Below are 22,958 nucleotides of genomic sequence, written 5' to 3' on the forward strand. Positions count from 1 at the left end.
TTTTGCACACCCGTCCAATACATTACAAGACCATGGCATGCGCATTCTGTAGTAAAATCGATCTTCGTGATTCTTGCATTGTGTTTCTCATCTCGCTGTGGCCGCTACGTTTTACTCTCGCCATTCCTACGTTGCATAATAAAAAAGCGAGGGGGACAGCGAACAATAACAGCGACGCGAATTACACGTCGTAAGTAAGAATTATACGTATGCCTGCATGTGTGATGTGGAGAGAGAGAGATGATGGATGCTGTTGGATTGGTTAGCAATTTAATGGTAGAGTTATTACACTTTGCCACGCAGTATATATGACACGGAGAGGTCCAAACCTAGCCGTGTATGTCTGGTACATGTTCTGGATGCTATGCAGCTTGAATTCGAATCTCAATACGGCAAGAGTGCAAAAAATGGCGTGTCATGCATACCATATTATTGTAGTGGTAACATCAGCGCAATTCCAATGCTTGCAGGCACAGCAAACACGTAGTACATTGGCAGAGCAAAAGTGGTTTGCATTTGAATCATACAAATATTGTATTCCTTTTATTAAATGTCGAGATGGGTAGAGGACGACGGTGTTGGGTTGCACAGGACGTATTATGAAGGTCTGTATGGCATTCTGGCTGGAATAGGTGGCTCATAACAATTTGGTAATAAATTGAGAGATGCTAATCTAATGGGTTTTCGGTTTTTTGCTATGCACAATGTTCTGTTATACGTATGTACACTCGTCGGGGTTTGGAGATGAGGGCGATCACGCAACATGGCCGCATTTTTACAGGTAATAAAAATGAACGGGAAAATTTTTCAGACAGAAATACAAGTATGCCAACGAGAGGATAAGGGTCTTATTTTACTTGGTGTCAATTGACTGCATTCTGTTATTTGGAATTTTTATTATTTGCTTAAACATTTTGCATGAGCTTTTGTTCGGAATTAAGGCAAAGTGCCCAAAAAATTCAAACAAATTGCAACATTTTTGTAAATAGTCTCATGTATCTACTTAGATAACAATATTGGTATTATATCAGTAAAAATATTTTCGACTATTACTGAGATTAGATAATTTGAAATGCTACATTTTTATGAATTTTCATGAAAATCAACATATGTAGCGTTCAGCAGCGTTGAAGCGTTGGGTATGATTTGTTGTCCCTTTGTAACCTTGGTAACTAAAGGGGGAAAAGTGTTTCTCTCAAATTTCTCGAAAATTTTTCCTTGAAAATATTGTTGAGATTGATTTGAAATACAATTCTACTATTGATTATAAATAATTAGTAATAATTTCATCGTCGTGTCATATGAACTATTAAAGTCAGTTATATTCATTGGCAGACATATAAGCTTCATAAATAACTGGTACCCCAAGAACCTAAATACATAACTAAGTAAGCTAACAACGTACCATTGTCGGGGAATGCGTAAAACTGAATTATTTCTTTATTGCAAGGAATCCAGTGTCAGCTCTACAGAATGTCAGACGCAGTAATGTGGAAACCGTCCTCGTACAGCGACTCCATTAAATTTTACGAGAGAATGTCCCAACTTCAAGGAGAATTGAAGACGTACGAGAGTCAGCACTTTAATCTGGAGGAAGAGTTTCAACGGTTGTGGACACAGGACACAAGTGTCCCCGTTTCAGCCAGTGGAGTGGAGCCAAAGACAACCACTCGTGTTCAACTTGGTCATTTATCCGAGAAAAGTCAACTTCTGGCCAACCCCACTAATACAAATCCGCGAAATTATGAGGATCAGGATCCACGACGTGCTAGAAATGCCTCAATTTTGGATAAACTCCAGGAATTGGAAACAAATGCGTCGATTTTCGCAGCTCGTTCTGAACGACTTCGGATGATGAGAGTAAGTGTGAGAACATGTACTTCCGTCTACTCGACTGACGTACTCGTCAGCCCAACCGCTTTCTCCATCCACATCATGCCGACTCCTTTTAATACACGGATATACATACGTTTAAGCTTGGCCGGTTTCATGTCCATGTACGACAGAGTGTATGCATGTGTTTGACGGACATTCGCATCAAAATATATTTTTCTTGAAAATTTTATACATGGAATAATAAATAAGGACAAGAAATGGAGTTTTTTTCAGCTCCGACAATAACAAAAGGGTAGGCAAATTGCAGAGCTATAAAGTTACTTCTTATATCTGACTGACACTTGAAAGCTTTGATTGAATGGCTACATTTATCAGGAGATTGAGGGGAATGCTTTGAGATATTTTCTGAAAGTGAGCTGAAGCTGAGCACGTTTAGAACAATCCTTTTTTCTTTGCACAAATGGCGTCCATAATTTTTGCTAGAATGGATTGACATAAGTCACAACCTAGAACTAAAATATATTAAAGAAATAAAAATACCCAAAGGAAAATGCATATACAAAGTTAAGGCAGTAGTTTACATTATACATTGTTTTTACATTTTCAGAATGAATATGAAAACCTCGTCCGAAAATATTCGACCCACAGAAATCACAGGGGGGCATCGGAAAGTAATTTCGGAGAAAGCAGATCCCTTTCCAGCAAAAAAAGAGTTGAGAATTCAGTCACGATGACCTCAACCTCGTCGAACACGGATATTACTGGTCCAGTTACGCCAATACTGAATCAAGGAAAGACAAGTTTCCTAAATATTGACATCCCTCTTGATCAAGCTTCTGAACAAGACTCTGCTGATGGTCACCCTCGGGACTTTTATAAAGAACGTAACCGCCATCACCGAGGTCTGATCTCAATTAGTGGAGAATACCCCATCAACGGTTTACCTTCAACCGGTACCTTTCCTTCGAAATACGTGCCCAGCACGGGAAAGCAGGGCCCTACCAAGAAGCTAGCCTTTCAGGATGATATTTCCAGCACTACGAGTGAATCTGCGGATTTAAAACCAGAGTATCGTAGTAATAATAATCATCCGCAGAAGCAAGAGGAAGAGCATTTTGACGAAACTTCGGCAGACACCACTTCACTTTCTGTGCTGCTGCCAAAATCTCGGGGCTCGAATTATATACTAAGCGTCTCCACAGACGGATCCTTGTCAGACTCCACTTCAATAAAACACCAGCAGCAGCAGCAGAATCCTTCCATTAATGCAAGAAATCCCAAAACGAGCAATGTCCCTCTCGCAACAAAAGAAAGCCTAACTGTCATTGATGTTGTTGACGATGAGCCTCACAGAGCAGATGCCAATGGGAATGGCCAAGAAATTACGGGGAAAACTTTCCCTGGTGCCACTGCCACTGGTTCCATGCAGGTAGAGGAAGAAGGGAGAAACCATGTTGATGCAAATGATGCGACTTATCTACCAGATCAGGAAGGAGACCATTCCTCCATGGCCAATGACAGCTCGTTGCACAGCATAGGAGACAGTCTGATGGATTCTACTTACCACAAAAATAAGGCCTCTGCAGAATCTATGCAACACAAACGGATACACGACGACGACGATTCCTCCAACCAGCATAACATTACTCGAGCGGGCAATGCCATAGAAGTGAAAAGTAAAGAGGATGATAATAATGAGGTGAGTAATATTGTTGAGAAGAAAGCAGGACTAAAGTCTATACAAGCCCAGCAAGGAGAAATCCAACAGAATATCAGCAAAATACCATCATCATCACCCTTTCTCCCGAACCAGCCACAATCTCCACGAAGAATCCAAACTGCGACTGATGAACAGATCGACGAAGAACCAAAGAAAGAAAGAACTTTCGACACGGCTGTTGACAAATATGCACATGGTCCAAGCAATGCGGGTTCAGCAGAGTTTGGCAATAATTTAGCGAAACTGGATCATAATTCATCGCAAATTATTAATATGGGGACATCATCTTTGCCAACATGCAGGTAGATAATCTTAAAGAACACCTTTCCTACTATTATGCAAAGCACCTTCAAACGCTCGTTACCTTCGAGTTCCTGACGTCGCCAAAATTCGCCTTAAATTAATAATAAGTAAGGCACAGCAGTTTCTTATAAATAAGTATGTCGACCAGCTTTGATCTTTTATTCACCTAGTCGAAATTAGTGGGACGTGACTCCCTGAGCACCTTGGAGGCAAATGAGAGACAGATTTCAAGATTGTCGCATGACCGTTGCAGTATCGTAAGGGAAACAGTTGTAGTGGCAGCGACGGGAAATGAATGCGTCATAACCCATTAGCCGAACAAAGCAAACTTCTATCTTTCCATAATATTTACTCTGATGAAATAAGTTTCACTCCTGAAACGCAAGGCATACAATAAAGAGAGACTGAACTGAAATGATGATTTTATTGCTACGAACATTAAACAAGAGAGACAACACTTTCAGCTCTATCAAAAGTACTTTATCTTGTCAAGCGTCTCACGTCAGCCTCAGTCAAAGACAATAAATAAGGCACCTTGATCCGTTTGATGTTGTAAATAATTTCCAGTCGCAGTAAGGAACGAGACAGATATATAAATGCACTTTATTCCTACCAAAATACTATTTACTATATGTGTAGTCAAGTCGAAACTTTTACTATTGCCACTGTTTATGTATTTGTATTGTAGTGATGATGGTGAGCTGCATCCCTTATCGGATGCATTGCCTCCTTCACCTCGCCCTCCTCTCTCCATAACTAATGAGACATCGCAAAAAATGCGACAAACAACAGGAAATTCAGCTGAAGACGGAGGAGCAGATCATTCCGGGCTGAACGGTAATGAGAAGATCGCTCAAAATAACAAAATTGGCAAATCAGATTCGAAGATGCGGGAGACAAGAGAATCAAAATTAACGTCAAAGATTAAATCTCGCCGTCTCAAACTGAATTTTGACGACTCAGAATCAGACAACTCAGAAACTGAGAGAGAGAGGGGAAACCCAGGCAAAAGGGGGGATGAACCTGTCGTTAAAGGGTCCTCACTTTCGACGTCCGTTTCGACGAAACAAGTACCGACAAAGGAAGAATTAGATGCCGAATTTGAAGATTTCTTTGGTTGATTTTGTGTTTTGTTATTAATTATTCTATTTTCAGTTGTTCCTTTGTCCAGCAATGCATACAAATATACATGTACAAAAGGTGTTTAGACATTTATATTATTTGCGTTTAGTGTTTAATTGTACACGAGTTGGTCATGCATATTTCTATATATATGTATTGTTATAATAAATACGCGTGTACATATGTATATCCATGTCAGGTTATTTTATTTATTTAGGTTCATGCAGCTGAATATTTTATTCACGATTTCCAGACGATAGCATCATTTCAATTCTTTCAAATTGCGTTCGAAGCTTTTCGTCCGCCAACGAGAATTGTGCAGACAAATTATGAGCTGGTGGTTGGTCTCCGGATGGAGATAGGTCAAAGTATGATTTTGTGTTAGACGCCGGAAACAAGTCAGCGCCCTTGGCATCGCGTTGCTGGGCTGTGGTTGCACCTTGCGAAGGAAACCTTTCTTCACGGTTGAAATCCATCCGGTTTCCTTGCTGCTTCGCGGATTCATCCGTGTTTGAGGAGAAAAGCCGCTGTCCAATGTCTTCGATATTGGCTGCCGTGGTCAGATTCGCACTCAGGACTGATTCCATCTGTTTGAGCAATTCCATGCAGGAATCAGAACCGATCTGAATTTCTTGTCCCAGGAGTAACCAGCGTTGGGCCCGTCTGTAAATGGTTCGAATTCGGGCAATGTCTGCGACAATGTCTTCAAATTTTCCAATGCGGAGGTCTCTCATTTGTAACTGGTTCTTTAAGGCGTCCATGCAGCCCAATTTGAACATGGTGAGTAATTTGTACTGGAACGGACTTGCAATTCCGGACAGTTTGAAGTCACCATCAGGCATTCTGTATACATGAATGTGTAATTTGTAAGTTATAATACATACACATACACGTATCTATGTACATGTGCCATTTAACGCACAACTTACAACCAATTTTTTTTTTATAAATAACCTTATGGAAAATTTTTCAATTGTTTGACTGAAAGTTAATTTTCTAAGAAACCTTTTTCCATTTAATCTTTAACAAGAAGAGATAAAAAGTGAATAAAAGTTTTATAATCAGACGATATTCATGCACCTTTGCCTTTTTCTTTGCATTTGAGCATATGTAGATGAACTTTCATAAAAAAAGTCACCTAAGCAATGTAAATACATATGTGAAATATTTAGGAATAAAAGTTTCAAGTATGTATGTCATACAAGCACGTATTTCCATATTTCTTAGAAAATAAATGACATTTACTTACGACGGGGACACCATAATCAAATTTTTGTTGGGCTTCTCTACAGTGCACACATCATTGGGATGAAACAAACATCGAGGCATCTTGATCCTCCTGAGGAATAATAAATAATCCAATGAAAGGGAACTAATCAGACACCGTCTCCTCTCTCATTCACATCTTTTCGATCAAAATAGTGTAGGGGAAGCATACTTTCCCTCATGGCGTCACATAAACAGCGCATTATTATTTCTTCGTCGTCGTCGTCTTACCAGCCAAACTCATCAAATTCACGGACCGATATCTCGTTCGTAAATCAAAGACTCGCAGTTTCATTTATTATAGAGAAATACAAAGAGCAAGGAAAATCCAGGGCTTACTTAGTCCCAATCAAATTATGTGTTGTGCATGCGAGCAACTATGTATTTACTGCTTGACTTTCATGAGTTTTATGACTTGATTACCATTCACGATCTAGTTGACGAAGTATTGCATAAGCAAAATTCGTATATGGAAGAAACGACTCTTTCAGATCCACAACAATGACCTATTTCAAAAGTAAAGAAATTGATCGTTAAATAACTTTAGAAAACCATCTTTTACTAGTGTATGCATGTATGTAGTAGTTCATGAGTTTCATAATAATACTCAATAAACTAGTGTTTTGAAACTTATTGCAATTTAGTTATCTCTCTCTCTCCCTCATAAACTTTGAGTATCATAGAATTTAAGGATGACTGCGTAAGTAAGCACTTTCTCTGTAGAAAATTACACGTAATAATAATCTTACTTGATGCTTTCGAGCAATCAATATGTCCGAGAGGGAAGGTTTCCAGTTTGAACTCAGCTTGGTCTCATGCCGACATTCAATGATTTTAAATTCGTTTTTACAAGTTTTTGAAAACTCTTCAACTGCGACACGAAACATGAGCGGAATCAATGCGGCCGGGTTCTCCTCAATGATTTCCTTTCCAGTAAACAATGACGCCTCAACTCCTGCGTGAAGTTTAATCTTTTCCTATTGTCAAACAAGGGGAGGAAACTTAAAGACACAATTTCGGAAACAATAACAATAGAATTTCCGATAATATAATGAAAACAGAGTGATGGGAGCCTACGATCCTTCAGACATCTCATTCTCATGGGTTGTTTGGCAAAAAAGTGAAAGTAGAATAACACATTATACAATATTTTTGCATACTTGAAGTATTTTGGCAAGCTGTCCAACATCTTTGTATTTTCCATCATCCTTTGTTTGCACCAGATCTTGCGTCAGAACGGAAGGAACTTGCGGGCCAATGCTGTTTTCTGCTTTCATTCCGTTCAGTATAATTGCAAACTTGGGAACATCAGCTCTCGATTGAGACATTTGAATTGGAGAACTGATTGCTGATATACTGCTCATTTTGCAATGATTTTCAGCAATTCACACGCAATATGAGTCAGTTATAAAATGTTATTTCCTGTTGGAAATGCTCACCCCCTTATCTGCATAAACTCGTATCAAGAAATTGGAACTCCATAACAATATATTTAATTCCAAAGAGACGGCATGCTCCAAAAGATTTTGATAAGAATTTTCTTTCCACTAAAATTTTATTAAAATTTTACCGGAGAAAAACGAGCCACTGGTTTTATATTATTACATTTAAGCATTACTTTACAACGAGGAACGTTGCCTCAATCTTCCTACCGGAAGGAAACTCGGGGAATTTATTTTTGTATTTATTAAACACAAAAACATTCAAAAAATATAAATACATTTCGTTTTATTAATAAATTTTCCATTTATTCTTGCAATTGTATATACCTATTTAATAAAACGTGCTGAAAAACTCTTCATTCGTTCATTTTCGCTTGCATCCGTAGGTAGAAGACTACCTTAATTTTACGGAAAAAATAGATGCATAATTTTAATTTTAATAATTAAGTTACCCTTGCAAAAACTATTTCACAAATAAATTAATGTAAATTTTTTATTGTTGTATGAAGTGAAAATGTAAAAAGTCAAAATACACTTGCATATAGATATTTCAGCATGCAATAGCAATATGAATGTAATATGAATTTCTTGTTGAAACTAACCTATGGGATACATTAAACAGAATTTATTTAGTACCTATACGAGAATTTACGTGCAGTGAGTGATTCATGAGATATTTTACAGTTTGAAGAATCATGCAAAATGTGAATTCGATCTTATGACGATGCATGCAAAAACTAAACGCCAATTGACAAAAAAAATTATGTAAACTTTATACATTTTCCACGTCTTGTGTTCCCAATTAAGAAAGAGGCAACATAAGCAGATCTGCATTCCTGAGATAAAGATTGAATGCATTTATTTACATTTTATTTATTTCTTTCTTTGCTTCAAGTAATGTCGGCTGGATTCGGGAAAGTTGGGACGTCGACGCACTGAATAAAGACGGTTTTGCACACCGAAAGCGATGTGCCATACTTTCCTCTCACCTCGCTCTCTCTCTCGGTCGGGTACTTGCTGCCAATGATAAGTGCTTAATCATACTCTCTCCTGCTTTCATCAACACCACTCTCTTTCTCCCCATATCATCTGCTCCCGATGTCCGTGAACATTGCCTTATGCTGTTGCAGTGGTGCGAAGTAGTGGTCGAATATTAATGCTAAACCCCTTCACTTCATCCGTAGAGTACTGCATTTAGCAAGGGCCTAACATATCATTATTGTGCACTTTTAAGTCAAACAAGCTGTAAACTGTGCCACGACTAATAATTAAAGAGTCTAATTGTTGTAACCAAGTGATTACAAATCCGCATTTATATTACAAGTTGAATAAAAGCAACTGAAAAGCCTATTGTTGAGAGTGCATTTGTCCAAGTGAAAGTCTCGAGGAAACAAAAGGACAAGAAGCCAGACTATATAATCAATATATTTATGCAAGACGAGTTGTTTGTTAACACGAGAGCACCGTCATCGATCATCACTTTGTTAGAGCTACCTGCGAGATAAGTCAATGTCGAACCTAAGTTATCACAACTCTGCAACACAAACTGCTATCCATCCCAATGTTTCTGGAGTAAATGACGAGGACGATGGTGAGCCCAACATTCTCTTCCGTCGTCGAGAAGGTATGTCATTTGTTCCATTTGTTTAATGCATAAGTCACTGTGTCTGATTAAAATTCCATCATGTACGTGGTGGAATTGTGCATGCAGACAAAAATAACAAAAAATATATATGAAGCAAAAATTTAATTGCGTACGGTTGCAAAATTAGAGGAAGTAAGGTATGCATGGGTTACATGCAAAATACCAAAATATGTACGATTGATACGGGATGTGGGAATGGGATACGGTTGATATCATATCTTTATCATATCCTAAATTGTGAATAATACATGTATAGCATGCATATTATTATGGCTATTAAATCATTAGTCATTTAGTCATATAGTGTGGAACCAGGTGCTTCACACAAAATGAAGATAAATTTCCGGCAGTCATCCAACTGCGAATATCATCGAGTCATCTTTTTGATCATTCAATTTAGCTCAAGATATGGCTTATGAATTAGCTTAAATTTGGATGGGTCACATATTTTCCGAGGTTCCTACTCCACACTCGCATGGTGTCGTGTATTATAACTTCAAACAATTTATGTAGCAGTCGAAGCATATAAAAGGGGCGAGAATAATTTTCCAGTAGTTTTTCGGGAAGTTCAGGATAAAAATGCTGTCAGTTCTACAGGCAAACGCCAACTATGCCTATTATGCAACTAAATATTTGTGGTTCTCCTGTGCAAGTAGCCTTGCATGTTTTAGTGAATACGAGATATTGTGACATCCGTTAAGTGCATGCAATGCATGTAAATACCTAATATCGAGTACAACAAGTTTAACGGACAAACAAATAGCCGTCATAAAGTATCTTATGCATTTATTCCACAATACAGAGTGAGTGAATAGGCTACCAAATAAATTGCTTTCAATAAACGAGTTTGTTCCCAATAAGCTTCAAGTGTTTTTAATAACCAGTCGTTACGAATGAATCGACATTGTTTCAGATTTTTAGTAATCTCTTGTAATATTCCGTTCCATCTGCTTCAAGTATTAAAGTGCATACACACTTTGTCACGTTCCCAAAAGTTGACGCGAAGCATAATTCACTTGCTCGAAATATATATTCGTCTAATAAAGGATTTCCTAATCAAATCAACTGGTGTAAGAAGTATACATGGGTTTCAGAAGGGTATTACTCGTACATATCAGACGATGAATAATGGTTGTTCCATTCATACAACATTTGGTACGTTGACTCCTGTTCAAACAGTAACTGCTTGAAACAAATAAGGTTCAGACATCGCAGCAGAGTGACTTTTCACCACTCGTCCTTTGGAATCTTGATTAATCATAATCATAATAATACTTTCAGTCGTCTCGTGTGTTATTCACAACTTTTGCACGAGTTGTATTGTACGGCAAGAATAGCCAGAACCACTGCATGCGTCGGGTGATGCAACACAATGGTGCCCAAATAACACAATAAACACTCAAGTTTTTTAACAGTGGTGCTGCGAGTGCTATATACTTGTATAATAATATCGCATATATATGCATGTACATATATCCGACGTCTGTTCTGTCTGAGCTGAAATTTTGCAAGGAGCAGAAGTAATATAATAATAAGTCTCCATTGAGTGGTACTGATCGAGTTGAGGGATTATCACGTCATATTTATCAGTAGTTCATATTTGTCATACAATAAGTGATAGTAGGAATTTGCTGTTTTCAGTAAACTCTGATACAATATTTGTGCACATCCCAGACAGACTCCGATTCTGACAGACTGTTATTTGTGATCTCTTGTTTATTTCCTCGAATTATTACGACACTTCTCATCAAACGTAAATATGCCATTGCAAACTAAGATTGACCTAACCTTGGGTCAAAATGGGGACAAAACTACCTCCGAACCGGTTGGAATTAGTGGGAGGAAGAGTAATCTAAGTGAGGACCATTCCGTATCTGGAGATTTGGCTGAAAGTCTTATGTTGATGAAAGGTTAGATTTCTTGGTTTTCTTTTCATGATTGAATGTTTAATTTCACGTCCAAATATAAAAGTATGCTTTAAACACCAACCACACTTCATGTCGTAAATTATTCTCGGAAAATTGGTAAAATTACTAATTGCTGGCCAAAAATAGGACTTTATTATTCAGATGCTATTGTGATTGCCATTTGTAAACAAAAATTACTCGTATATAGTTAGTATTTGGAATTTTACAAGTAATTGTAATTTGTAATGTGGGTTTCAAGTTACTGTTGCCAGCTTGATGTATTTTGAAGTCTCACATCATGTACCCATGTATTTAGCACTTCTCCGTCGAATTACACCGAGCATATGCTAAGTTTGGCTAAAATATTTTTTAAAGATTATTTCGTCCATCAAATTTTGGTAAATGTTTGCCATTTTGGAATTTGTTATATGTCTCATATCTGAAGTGCTAATTGTCTCAAATTCTTGGTGACTTCCCATCGATGACTGATTTGAGACTGTTGTCTCGCGTCTCGCCTACTCTCCACCAAATATTTTGAGTCAATTGAGGGTAAGGAGATGTCTGAGATAAGAATAATACGAAGCGCATGCCGTTGCCTTCTTTCCATATCACACAAGCAGCCAACTGCGAGGAAAAGTCTTTTATCATGCCAAACTTATAAAAAACCAGGATCCAAAAATAACTTCTGACAAAAACCTGTACGTATATTACAGAAAAGTCAGCTGCATGCATATTATAATTCAGAATCGCATGTGTTGCAAAACTTAAGGATCAGTCTGTGTAATCGTTAGGTTCATGAGGTTTACGGAATATTTGTAATGTTCACTGAATATTAGGCATATGGCACGTCCAAGACAAGAGTATCTTCTTGATCCACCAGTCTACACTACAATACAGTTTACACTTTACTTACCGTTTTCACATATCAGAGACTTAACTTCTTAATCTGATTAGTATCAAAATTGCAAAACACTGATGCATATCTGAAAAAGTTCTGCGCCTGAGATTTTTTTCCATACCCGAGAAATATTGACAAAACAAATTGGATGATTCTATATCTGCACTATACTTGTACTGACCGAGAGAGTTGTTGTAATTTATCATAACGGATTGGACTACATGGTAATAGTGTGTTATACGTTACTTGAACTGTGAGTGGGGGAAAAGCAAGGGAAAAGGAAAACATAAATAAAAAAAATTAAGTTATAGGATAAAAAAGTCATGTCGTTTCGGGGATATCGATTTAAGAAACTTGGAGAGTCGGGAGAGTCATCCTTTGATAGCGATGTGGATCTTCCTCCCTTTGCGAATGCAACGTCAAGAGCTCGTAAGCTTATTGTTTATATACTTGGAATGTTCTTGACATTTACGACGAAATGTGGAAATTATGGTTCAATTAGGCAATTCGACCGCAATGTGTTACCATCAGAGGACCAATGTCACTTATTTGACCGATAATAAGTACGATGGTTTCACTAGCTAATAAATCCCGTATAAGTAAGAAAGTACTCTCGGTGATTGGTTCATTTAGTGCCATAGAATGCACTAATAGAAACTTTGCTGGTAGATTATTAAGCGATTTAGTTGTATTGCTAAATGCATATTTTAATATACAGGTCCTATGAGACTATGTACGATTAGGTTTCCCATCGAACGCAATCAAGTTTTATTGTGTAGTAATACGATGAAAGTACATATCACAAGAGAGTCGAGTAGCTTTCACTAATAAAGGGAAAAGACATAAGGGATCAAGCTAATCAAGGATAAATTGGTATTTGCAATATCAAAAGGAACATGATACTCCTGTATTGTGTTTCATGCTCCAGTCAATTTGTAATTTGTGCTACATTACTGTTTCGTATAAATTCCTATTCGGGTCACCACCACTGATCGTGAGAAGGGGAGGTTGTGCGGTTGGCAGTACCAGGTTTTGATGTCCTTTCGACATGATGGTACTGCACCTCCAAGAGGTTTGACTCCATGACCCCATTTGCGCCTGTCACACCCACCAAAGGGGAAGTTTGCCTTATTATATCAAATATTAATATATCCTTTTTTGTATTAATCTCAAGCTTTTCAACTCTCAACAGGAAAATACTAAAAAAAATTGAACTTTATGTCGGATTTAAAACAACCTTCTTGATTCAAGAGAATGCTTAACTCGCGAAAATCTGATAAAAATTGGATTTTTGACTAGGGTTTGAATTCTGTAGTTTCAGTGATTACAATGTATGTGAGGGGGTGTGGCAGCGCATGGAACGGACTCTGCTTCACTTTTTCTTGCTTCAATTTTCCTATACTCATTGGTTACTACAAAATACCCAAAAGAGCATCAAAATCTGGGGCTGCGTGATGCACAACCTATCCTCCTCCTAAAACAAAGTGAAAGCATGACGAGTTTTGCCGAATTGGACAAAAGTTGTTAGACTTCATCTATCAAGACCTTCATTATGAAAGCTTCATGGTTATATTGCATCAAATATCGGTCGTTTGTACATTGTTTATAATACATGACAGAATATATATATGTATATGTTACATAGAATGAAAAATTGATTTTGGTGTACATCATATTGGATCTAATAGCAATTTGGCTGGTTCTATTTAATGGATTACTGGTAACTCATATAATCGAATTGTCATATTATATTCCCATCAGTCCTCTTTTGCAGCCCTTCGAGATAGTATTTTTTCTATTGCCCATCCAGAGTTTTTGAAACACGGCTTCAGATTTCCTTAACAGAAAGGTTGCGATTCGCTTGAAATATTTGTGACTTGAATTTATAAACAATTCTGACCAATTTCAAAAAGAAATAGTTTGTCATTGGATTGGACTCCAATCATTGAAGACATAATTTTCTCTGGGTAAGCTCACCTGACCAGTCATGGTCCACGCAGATTAGGACTATTTTAACGTTGCGTTGATAAGAAAAACCGTCATAAAGTGAAACTCTGCAGGCTATACTTTGCCTTTTTTGAAGTATATGTACATCTTTAGCCTGGCATGTGGCAACAACAACGAGAATCTTGGTTTTATCCTTGGGTTTATCAGAAACGCATGAATATAATTTTGTTAAGGTATCATGTCTCTATTCCAACTTTTGTTTTTAAAGTTGTGCAAGTCTAAAGAAGAATTATTGAGAACAGTTGACAGTCGTGAGCAGGCGAACCAAAAAACAAACAGACATGACAAATATATACCTCAAATAATTTTTGACTGGGTTTATCACTACTTGGGATTTAAAAGTTTTGTTTTACAAGACGAAACCTCCCAAGGAAATAAACGTGTTGTTTGTGGTCGGTCGAGTTGGCGTCGTAGTACAGTAAACCTTTCGAATGTAGAACAGAGAACAACTACCTCGCACTTAAATCCATAACCTCTGAGCTGTTGTCTTCTCTTCTGAACGACGGCAATTACTTAGTTGTGCTTAAATTCACAACAGATTTTTAATCCCAGTCCAATTGAAGTACATTTGTAGATAAACATTCGTTGCATGGCACGACATGTTGTTTATCTCCTCCGAGAGATAATTTTATCATATTATTATTATATGGCAAGAAATCGAAGACAACGTGAAGACAATAAAACGATGCCATAACAAACCCAACCCCTTCTTGGTAATCCTTCATTGGATAAAACATTTTGTAGGACTGGCTCCACGGGCATTCAATTTCTGACCTTTGCATGGTTTACAGCATATTCAAGAGCTCGATACATAATTTTTAAAGTCGAGTGCTGATTTAATACATATATTTATTCGATATCACTTCAAGTGGGAAGCCGCCTAGTTATTTGAAGATAACATTAATTGGGTTTTCAGATCACTCCAAAAATAATTTATTAATAACACGACGGGATTAACTGAAAGTTCATAACTTGTCAATATTATTCAAGTGGAATGCAATATTGATACTGTTAATGACCAATATTATATTTCCTATTAACTGCATTCCTTACTACAACTACCAACCAGTCGCTCTTTGTAATCAACTCCTTGCTTGCATTTCAATCACTCCTCTGCATACCGTAGTTAAATTCATAGCGAAATATGGAAGGTGTGTCTCATCCTGATACAAATATAGAGGAAGGTTTGGGAGATGAAAGAATTCTAAAATGGGTTCTAAAAAGTGGTCAGCTTCCTCCCGACCTCAAAGCTGCGCTCGATTGCATGATGGGCAAACGGGAACAATACATATCAGAATCTTCTGGATTCGATTCGAATCCATCCGGTATGCACCGTGCAAATAAACGTGTTTGACATAATAATAATAAAAATGTTTTACATATTTTGTTTGATAAGTCAGCAGTCTTGTATCAAAATGATTTAGTTATGATGTAATATGATAAGAAATACAAATTTGAAAGTAAAATTTGACCTCTGAATTTATTTACTTTGTTGACCTTTTAGGGAGTGAGAGTCCCACTTATGGGAGTCCAACTTCGTTCCAAATCCCCAAAATTCGACACTCGCAGGTAACTTTTATTATTTTATGAACATACAAAAACCATTACAGCATTATGTTTAAATAGTTGGACGACACTTATGAAGAAATGGTTGGGACAATTCTCATGCAAGAGAACAATGTGATTCAGATTGCCAACGAGATTTCCACCCCGTTTGAAGTGCCTCAATTTCCCATTGAACAAATTGAGACCAAATTAGCCCTTCAGCGACAACTTAGCATCAGGTAACTAATTATACTTTCGTCTTTAGAATGAGATATTTTTTGTGCTTTTGTTTTCCCATTTTCTCATATTTTTATGTAGTATTATTTATTAGTGTCACTGTAAATATGTAATATTCGCAAAAAGAGGCGATATCAAATTCAATCTGATCAAGGATTTTCTTGTACTTTTCTTGCTCCTCTTTATGCCTGGCATACAGCAAGACCAAAACGGACGTCAAGTAAGCCTCTGAATTTTCGAAACTTTTCTTCTCAACTAAACGTTTAACACACAAAAAAATCAACATTTATCTCCACACGACTATCCATCCATACATTTAGCTTAACATACATGATTTTACATAATGCTTACTGCAAAGTAACTAAATATTTTATCTAGTAGGTCCTTAAATTATTTTAATTTACATAACAGAGTTCACTGTGTTTTCAATGACTAATCATTAATTGACACGGAATGGTTCAAGCTTGTTTATTGGTTAAGAAGCTCTTGGTACATTTCCTGTCCGGATTTTGGCGTTTGTATATAATGCGTAGATCAAGAAGTAAACAGCTCCGTACTTACATACGTATACGCTGTTGATATCTACCGTGTTGATATCGTGGTGTAGGCGACCTACGAGAAATTTTGCAAACTCGGGACGCATTTATTGCGTTGCAGTACTTGCCGTATGGCATAAAATAATGGTTTTCCATGCTTTTCGTCGCAGTTTACGCGTTGAGCTCACTGGACATTGTGACTCAAGGAATCCGCAGCTTATGAAAAATAATTGTGCAAAAAATAATAATTTACATTTCTTACAAGTCGTATTTACTAGCATAACATTTTTTAGCTGCATTCGAGGAGTTCATAGAATAGGTCTATGCGCAACGCTTGATGTTCAAATGCTGCTGGCATATGTATAAAAGTGTCAAACTTTGATTGAAAACAAACATTAACTTTAAAACTTATACAGACCGCTCAACTATTGGACTGTTTTTTTAAATAAAAATACTTAAAGACGATGGTTTACATACAATTCTGCAGGGCGAAGGATTTCGAGGCGCGGTCACAGCATGGCTTTGAACCAACCCTCGGAGTCACACCGGACGAAGGAGACCACGATGGTAGCGTCAAGGACGACTTTGAATTTGATTTTGTTCCTCATTTCCAAAGGGTTTCCGTTTCTGGAGAGGACACTTCCGGGGTAAGTTTATTTTTCCTAAATTACAGGTCAGCCATGATAAGCATATTTTATAAGTGATGATGTGCCAACTTTCTCTTTGTACTCAAAAGGTCCCCTATGAAGATCTGGTTCATGCATCAAAATATCTTGTGAATGCTTTGCGCCTTCGGGAAAACTATATGGCCAAATCTCGTCAAAGGTATGTACATACATACATATGTATTAGAGTTGTTTCTGCCTTCAAATCTAAAATCTAATGCCAATTATATCTTAATTGTCTTAATATACTTTAATTATAGTTTCTTGAACATAACTTCACGATTTCTTGCTGCTCTGGATCAACCTCAGAAGCAGCCTGTGCAGGAACACCATGATGATAAGAAGACGATTGATGGTAAGCAATTTCTTAATTCCATTTGTTGTAAGTCGGTATAAATATTGTACAGACAACGAATCTTTTATTTCATCTTTTTATAAATTCAAAATTTCGTACGCATGAACTTTTAGCTTTTTCATGTTGTATACATTTTAAGAAGCTTTTTACTCTCTTTCTCTTTATTGCTATGAATGGCGTACTCAGAATTTTTTGATCTATTCATCTTTTTGTCAGACCTGTGTATATCTTATATCGTACAGCGGTTTTAGAGTTGGCAGAAATGACTCAGAAACTAGAGCAACTTAGAGATCGATGCCAGAAAAACCGTTGTGATCATGGCGTCGAAGGTACCCATAAAATTTCCATTCCTTCCATTTCACAATTCCACCCCATCCTTGTGGCTGAAAAAATCCTTCTTCTAAACTTTCCTAACCTACAGGCATTGGAGAAAGTACGAGTGACACTGTTGCTGTTGCACCCAAGTTTTGCACCACAAACCAGACTGACCCTCGTCTAACTTCTTCGATAAACAAGTTGGTCAAAACGCTCAAGTCCACTTCTGAGTCTATTGATAAAACCCGTGTTTCTGTATCTGGATTTGAGTCAAGAGTTGATCAAATTAAGAATGACTTGCTCAACCCCACTCAGGTCCATGTTAAAATGAAACCGAGAAAGAGTTTGTATGTGGATGAAGACAATAGTGACACGGACATTCCAAAGACTGAAGAAGCACGTCAACTTAAAGAAACTGAAGTGCTCCACATCAACGATCCTTTTGCTGGTACCTTATTACCTTTAACCTTAACATTCTCCTACCTACCTACTTACCTACCTCCTTTGACATTGATCCAATGTCTGAGATAGCCTCAAAAATTTTTCGATATTAGCTCTCACGAAGGATTATTGGTTGCTGAATAATTAAATATGTACATATTACTGACAAGAACACAATCTGGGATTCTAAGTAAATTAGGATGCGTGTGCTTTCTGCTCAATTTGGTATTTGTTTAAGTTTAAGCGTTTAAGTTTAAATGGCAATATTTTTACTCTTTAGAGGAAAGCTGGACGGTGGATGGTTTGGTACAACAAAAGGGTTACTATAAGAAGTCCAAAGGTAGTCTCACTACCGTCTGTCAGTGTTGACTTTCACTTTTGACACAAATCAGTCCTAACCTAGTTTTTTTAGCTTCAATTAACATGTTGCACAACCCTTACCATCCTCTCATATGGAAACATTGAACATTATTATGAGTTTGTATGTGTTCCTAGCAAAATCAAAACAAAAGCATAAGAGACTGTCAGAACGGATGCTTTGCACGTTTCAATTAAGTCCACCTATCTGCCCATCTATTTACCTATTTTTTAGTTAAGCTATCACCATAAACGAGTCCTTGTGGACCCTGTTCTTAAGGTGTTGCGTTGTGATGTCCTCGTTATGTGGTCGTCATACGTGTCTTGGCACAAATGTCTAATTCATTGTATGCTGTAGACCATCCAATCCATCCACCCTCCGGGCGAGACAACCCTTGGGAAATTGAGTTCCAGCCAAGTCTCAACTGGATTTTGAAATTCAAAGAAGGGGTGTGCCAGGTCTTCCCGAATGAAGAAGCCCAACAAAAGGAGGAGCCGAACAACTATCCATTTCCGGGGTAAAGCTTTGCACTATGCGCAAATTCATGCATATATATATACATATATACACATATATACATACATATGTACATACGTATGTCCTAAGTATGTGAACATGTGGGAAGACGTATTAATTTGCTCATTTAATGTCACAGACTCCACGAGTACATTCGGGATATGAAAATTCTTTGTGTGATGATTGCTGATGGACCCTTGTAAGTATATTTGCTTTCGAGATTAGGTGTGCGTAGACAGAAACATTATAGTTGTACATGTTGAAATATAATTTTACATGTCTTATTTTTCAGGAAATCATTCTGCTTTAAACGATTAAGCTATTTATTTTCCAAGTATCAACTCCATGCTCTGCTGAATGAGGTTCAAGAGTTGACAGCTCAGAAAGATGTACCACATCGAGATTTTTATAATATTCGCAAAGTACGTACACATAGTTTTTTCATACTATTCAATTGTAAACATCAATTTAATTCTGAATTGTTTTAATTATCAGGTGGATACTCATATTCATGCAGGTATGCACATAATAAATAAGTTTACATTGTTGGTTTGGTAGAAATAGCTGAAAACATTAGTGTTAATTTCTTTGCATGTCACGTAGCCTCATGTATGAACCAGAAGCACCTTCTTCGCTTTATCAAGAAAACGCTAAAGAATCACGCAGATGAAAAAGTGTGCCATAATGAAAAGGGGGAGTTGATGACATTGAAAGAAGTATTTCAGTCCATGAATTTGACTGCCTATGATTTGACGGTCGATATGTTGGATGTCCACGCTGTATGAATTTGTTTTGAAAAGTTGCATAAGACAGTTGTGTATGCACATTTATAAAATGTTTGCAATTTCAGGATCGAAACACATTTCATCGCTTTGATAAGTTCAATGCAAAGTATAATCCAATCGGAGAATCCCGGCTGAGGGAAGTTTTCCTTAAAACCGACAACTTTAATGATGGACGATACTTTGCACGCATTATTAAAGTACGTATAATGACGTACATTTAAGAAATTTTTATGAGATAAACTACAGCACGATGACCATTTTGTTTTTACTTGTCCCTTAGGAGGTGATGGCAGACTTTGACGAAAGCAAGTATCAAAATGCTGAACTACGGCTGTCAATCTATGGTCGAAGTAGGGATGAATGGGATAAGCTTGCCAAGTGGGCAATCACCAACAAGTAAAGATTTGATTTATTGATTCAAACTATTTCGAAATACCATATCAAAAATAGCTAGACTAGAATTAGTTGGCCTATATATTCTGGTGGTAATTTATTCTTCTCCTCCTTCCAGCTTGTACTCGGATAATGTTCGATGGTTAATCCAAGTTCCACGACTTTAGTAAGCGTAGTAAGCAGTAATAATGCCAATACAGTTAACTAATTACATAATTTGATATACAGTGATATTTACAAGTCAAAGAACCTGATTAGCAACTTCCAAGAGATTCTAGAAAATATCTTCATGCCCATTTTTGAGGCGACGAATGACCCCAACACTCATCCGGACTTGCATCGATTTCTGCAATATGTGAGTGCCCAAGACCTATGTATAATAATGATCTATGACATGTAGTATAATTAATTGGACTACTTAATTTGCATGAAAACTATATACACTAATTTGTGTATATTTGTGTTATATTCCAGGTCATTGGGTTTGACTCTGTTGACGATGAGAGTAAACCAGAACATCCTCTCTTTGATCACAATGTGCCAACGCCTGACCGCTGGGCGGAGAAGGAGAATCCCCCATACTCTTACTATTTGTACTATATGTATGCAAATATGGCTATTTTGAACCATTTCCGAAGGTAATTTCACATACATTAAAAAAATCCAGTCGCTTATTATTTCTTGACAAATATTTCAATTATTTTGCTCATAGGGAGCGAGGTCTCAACACATTTGTTTTTCGCCCTCATTGTGGAGAAGCTGGCCCCGTTCAGCATTTGGTGTCTGCATATTTGCTGGGTAATAATCATACCCCGGACAAATATTTTTTTATCCTACCCTACTCATGTTGAGCTCAACACGAGTAGGGTAGGATAAAAAAATATTTGTCCGGGGTATGGTAATAATAATAATAGTTTTACTATCCAAGTATTTGTTGATTTTACTGCATGATTCCAACGGAGAAGAATAATTTCTCTTAAAAATGAAATTATTTGGGGTTAGGCAAACCTTAAAGTACAATTTGTCCTAAATCTAGTATTTCAAAATTGTATATGTATCACATTTATAATTAAATCTGCCCAGTATTGTGTGCAACTATGACTCGACATACACGAATAATATCAAAATGACTAATTTTAACTATTTTTATATAACTTTTGTAGCTGAGAACATTTCTCATGGGCTCCTCCTGCGAAAGGTACAGCAATGCTTTAATGGCAATTGTACATGCATGCATATAAATACGATAACGTTATCCAATAATGTTGAACAGGTTCCCGTTCTGCAATATTTATATTATTTGGCCCAAATTGGAATCGCCATGTCGCCGTTGAGCAACAACTCATTGTTCTTGAATTACAATCGGAATCCACTCCCAGAGTACTTAGCACGGGGTCTTTGCATCAGTTTATCAACGGACGACCCACTCCAGTTCCACTTCACCAAGGTACATATATATGTGGTACATAACTAAAATCATGCCTTGATAATTTTTCTCAGTTTCATCAGTTTTATTTTCTCCCTCAAGGAACCCTTAATGGAGGAGTATAGCATTGCAGCTCAGGTAAGCATAAACTCAGCCAAGTATTGCATAAATTTAGCGTTGCATATCTGGAGAATCCAGCAACATACACAAGTCCGTCCTTCATTTGCCACATATTAACTCACCTTTAACATGTGGCGTAAGTACATTCACTGCAGGTCACGATCACAATCGCCCTCCTCGTGTTGTTATGTTTATAACTTGTATGGATCTGAATAACTTTTTAAATTAATTAATAATTGTTTTATATTTCCAGGTCTGGAAACTGAGTGCATGTGACATGTGTGAACTCGCGAGGAACAGTGTTATCATGAGCGGTTTTAATCACAAGGTCTGAGAAACTATAAGTTTGATTACATACCGAGGCAATTTATGTAAAAATCAGTCTTCAATGATTTCCGTTCAGGTGAAACAGTACTGGTTGGGACCCAATTACACAAAGGATGGCGTCGCTGGTAATGACATCAGCAGGACCAATGTGCCCGACATCCGCGTCTGCTATCGTCATGAAACACTAGTCGAAGAGCTAGCAAATATATTCAAGGTCGTCGAGCGGATTAGCAAGCCACAAGTAAAAGGCTTCATTTTTCGAGGAATGCAATAAATGAGCATTTCCAATTTGAGGACACTGTTTGGATGGGGGATAGCAATTTATTTTAAACTTGACCTCTCTCTCTCACTGTGATGACGTATGTACTAAGTAATAGGCATGACCGATGCCAGTGGATGCTTGTTCCCATAATAAATAATACATGTATAAATACTATAAATGATGATGTATGAAAAAATATTGACTACTATACAGCAATCATTGCGATGAATCTTTCTTGAACCATGTGGTGCCAATTTGAATCGAACTCTGATGTGATTATTTAAAAAATTTTGACTAATACATATATTTATAATTTATATCGAACTGTGTCAGGATGAACTAATCATTGGGGATTATTTTTAGATTGCATAATGTAATAAATATTTAGAATGATTTTAATGTTAATATATGTATTAATTTTTTCCGGATTTTTAGATTTACTGACCAACTGCTATTAATAAAAAGAACATGATGTTATGAAGGTTATGATGCTATTTAGTAATAAAGTTGGAAATTACGAATAGTACATAA

At 37.1% G+C, this 22,958-nt stretch overlaps 3 protein-coding genes across 14 annotated transcripts; 2 read left to right on the forward strand and 1 right to left on the reverse strand.

Moving 5' to 3' along the window:
• The first annotated feature begins 440 nt into the window (after window positions 1-440).
• LOC118434646 lies at window positions 441-5,002 on the forward strand. Of its 2 annotated transcripts, XM_035848652.1 has the most exons (4): window positions 441-1,388; window positions 1,451-1,860; window positions 2,444-3,858; window positions 4,548-5,002. In XM_035848652.1, exons 2-4 carry the CDS (start codon window positions 1,474-1,476, stop codon window positions 4,978-4,980), a joined length of 2,235 nt encoding a protein of 744 aa, XP_035704545.1. In that variant the 5' UTR covers window positions 441-1,388; window positions 1,451-1,473; the 3' UTR covers window positions 4,981-5,002. The 2 variants fall into 2 exon arrangements, with proteins under 2 accessions (XP_035704545.1, XP_035704546.1); XM_035848653.1 differs by lacking the exon at window positions 441-1,388 and having other exon boundaries at window positions 1,418-1,860.
• Window positions 4,968-7,764, reverse strand: LOC118434647. Its single transcript, XM_035848654.1, has 5 exons — window positions 7,408-7,764; window positions 6,997-7,224; window positions 6,671-6,753; window positions 6,231-6,320; window positions 4,968-5,824 (listed from the first exon to the last, which is right to left on the reverse strand). The coding sequence occupies exons 1-5, from the start codon at window positions 7,609-7,611 to the stop codon at window positions 5,218-5,220; spliced, it is 1,212 nt and encodes a 403-aa protein (XP_035704547.1). The 5' UTR covers window positions 7,612-7,764; the 3' UTR covers window positions 4,968-5,217.
• A 963-nt stretch (window positions 7,765-8,727) lies between these two features.
• Window positions 8,728-22,953, forward strand: LOC110844665 (AMP deaminase 2). Of its 11 annotated transcripts, none has more exons than XM_035848467.1 (26): window positions 8,728-9,313; window positions 15,651-15,715; window positions 15,773-15,930; window positions 16,128-16,148; window positions 16,952-17,111; window positions 17,201-17,289; window positions 17,390-17,484; window positions 17,727-17,813; window positions 17,906-18,247; window positions 18,521-18,580; window positions 18,956-19,115; window positions 19,254-19,313; window positions 19,407-19,536; window positions 19,610-19,631; window positions 19,718-19,893; window positions 19,965-20,096; window positions 20,180-20,295; window positions 20,411-20,458; window positions 20,521-20,647; window positions 20,767-20,930; window positions 21,005-21,090; window positions 21,456-21,490; window positions 21,566-21,739; window positions 21,821-21,856; window positions 22,092-22,166; window positions 22,221-22,953. In XM_035848467.1, the coding sequence occupies exons 1-26, from the start codon at window positions 9,199-9,201 to the stop codon at window positions 22,437-22,439; spliced, it is 2,952 nt and encodes a 983-aa protein (XP_035704360.1). In that variant the 5' UTR covers window positions 8,728-9,198; the 3' UTR covers window positions 22,440-22,953. The 11 variants fall into 11 exon arrangements, with proteins under 11 accessions (XP_035704360.1, XP_035704358.1, XP_035704361.1 ...); XM_035848465.1 differs by lacking the exon at window positions 8,728-9,313 and adding an exon at window positions 10,490-11,244; XM_035848468.1 differs by lacking the exon at window positions 8,728-9,313 and adding an exon at window positions 12,007-12,568.
• The last annotated feature ends 5 nt before the right edge of the window (window positions 22,954-22,958 follow it).

The sequence above is a fragment of the Folsomia candida genome, unplaced genomic scaffold (genome assembly GCF_002217175.1).
Source record: "Folsomia candida strain VU population unplaced genomic scaffold, ASM221717v1 Fcan01_Sc002, whole genome shotgun sequence".
NCBI lineage: Eukaryota > Metazoa > Arthropoda > Collembola > Entomobryomorpha > Isotomidae > Folsomia > Folsomia candida.

Coding starts and splice junctions, on each gene's coding strand:
- LOC118434646 (XM_035848652.1), top strand. CDS start 1,474: ATGTCAGACGCAGTAATGTGGAAACCGTCCTCGTACAGCGACTCCATT. Junction 1,861..2,443: donor AACGACTTCGGATGATGAGA/GTAAGTGTGAGA, acceptor TTACATTTTCAG/AATGAATATGAAAACCTCGT. Junction 3,859..4,547: donor TCATCTTTGCCAACATGCAG/GTAGATAATCTT, acceptor TTTGTATTGTAG/TGATGATGGTGAGCTGCATC.
- LOC118434647 (XM_035848654.1), bottom strand. CDS start 7,611: ATGAGCAGTATATCAGCAATCAGTTCTCCAATTCAAATGTCTCAATCG. Junction 6,754..6,996: donor TGATTGCTCGAAAGCATCAA/GTAAGATTATTA, acceptor CTTTTGAAATAG/GTCATTGTTGTGGATCTGAA. Junction 6,321..6,670: donor CGTCAACTAGATCGTGAATG/GTAATCAAGTCA, acceptor ATTATTCCTCAG/GAGGATCAAGATGCCTCGAT.
- LOC110844665 (XM_035848462.1), top strand. CDS start 15,291: ATGGAAGGTGTGTCTCATCCTGATACAAATATAGAGGAAGGTTTGGGA. Junction 17,290..17,389: donor ATGGCCAAATCTCGTCAAAG/GTATGTACATAC, acceptor CTTTAATTATAG/TTTCTTGAACATAACTTCAC. Junction 17,485..17,726: donor TGATAAGAAGACGATTGATG/GTAAGCAATTTC, acceptor TATATCGTACAG/CGGTTTTAGAGTTGGCAGAA.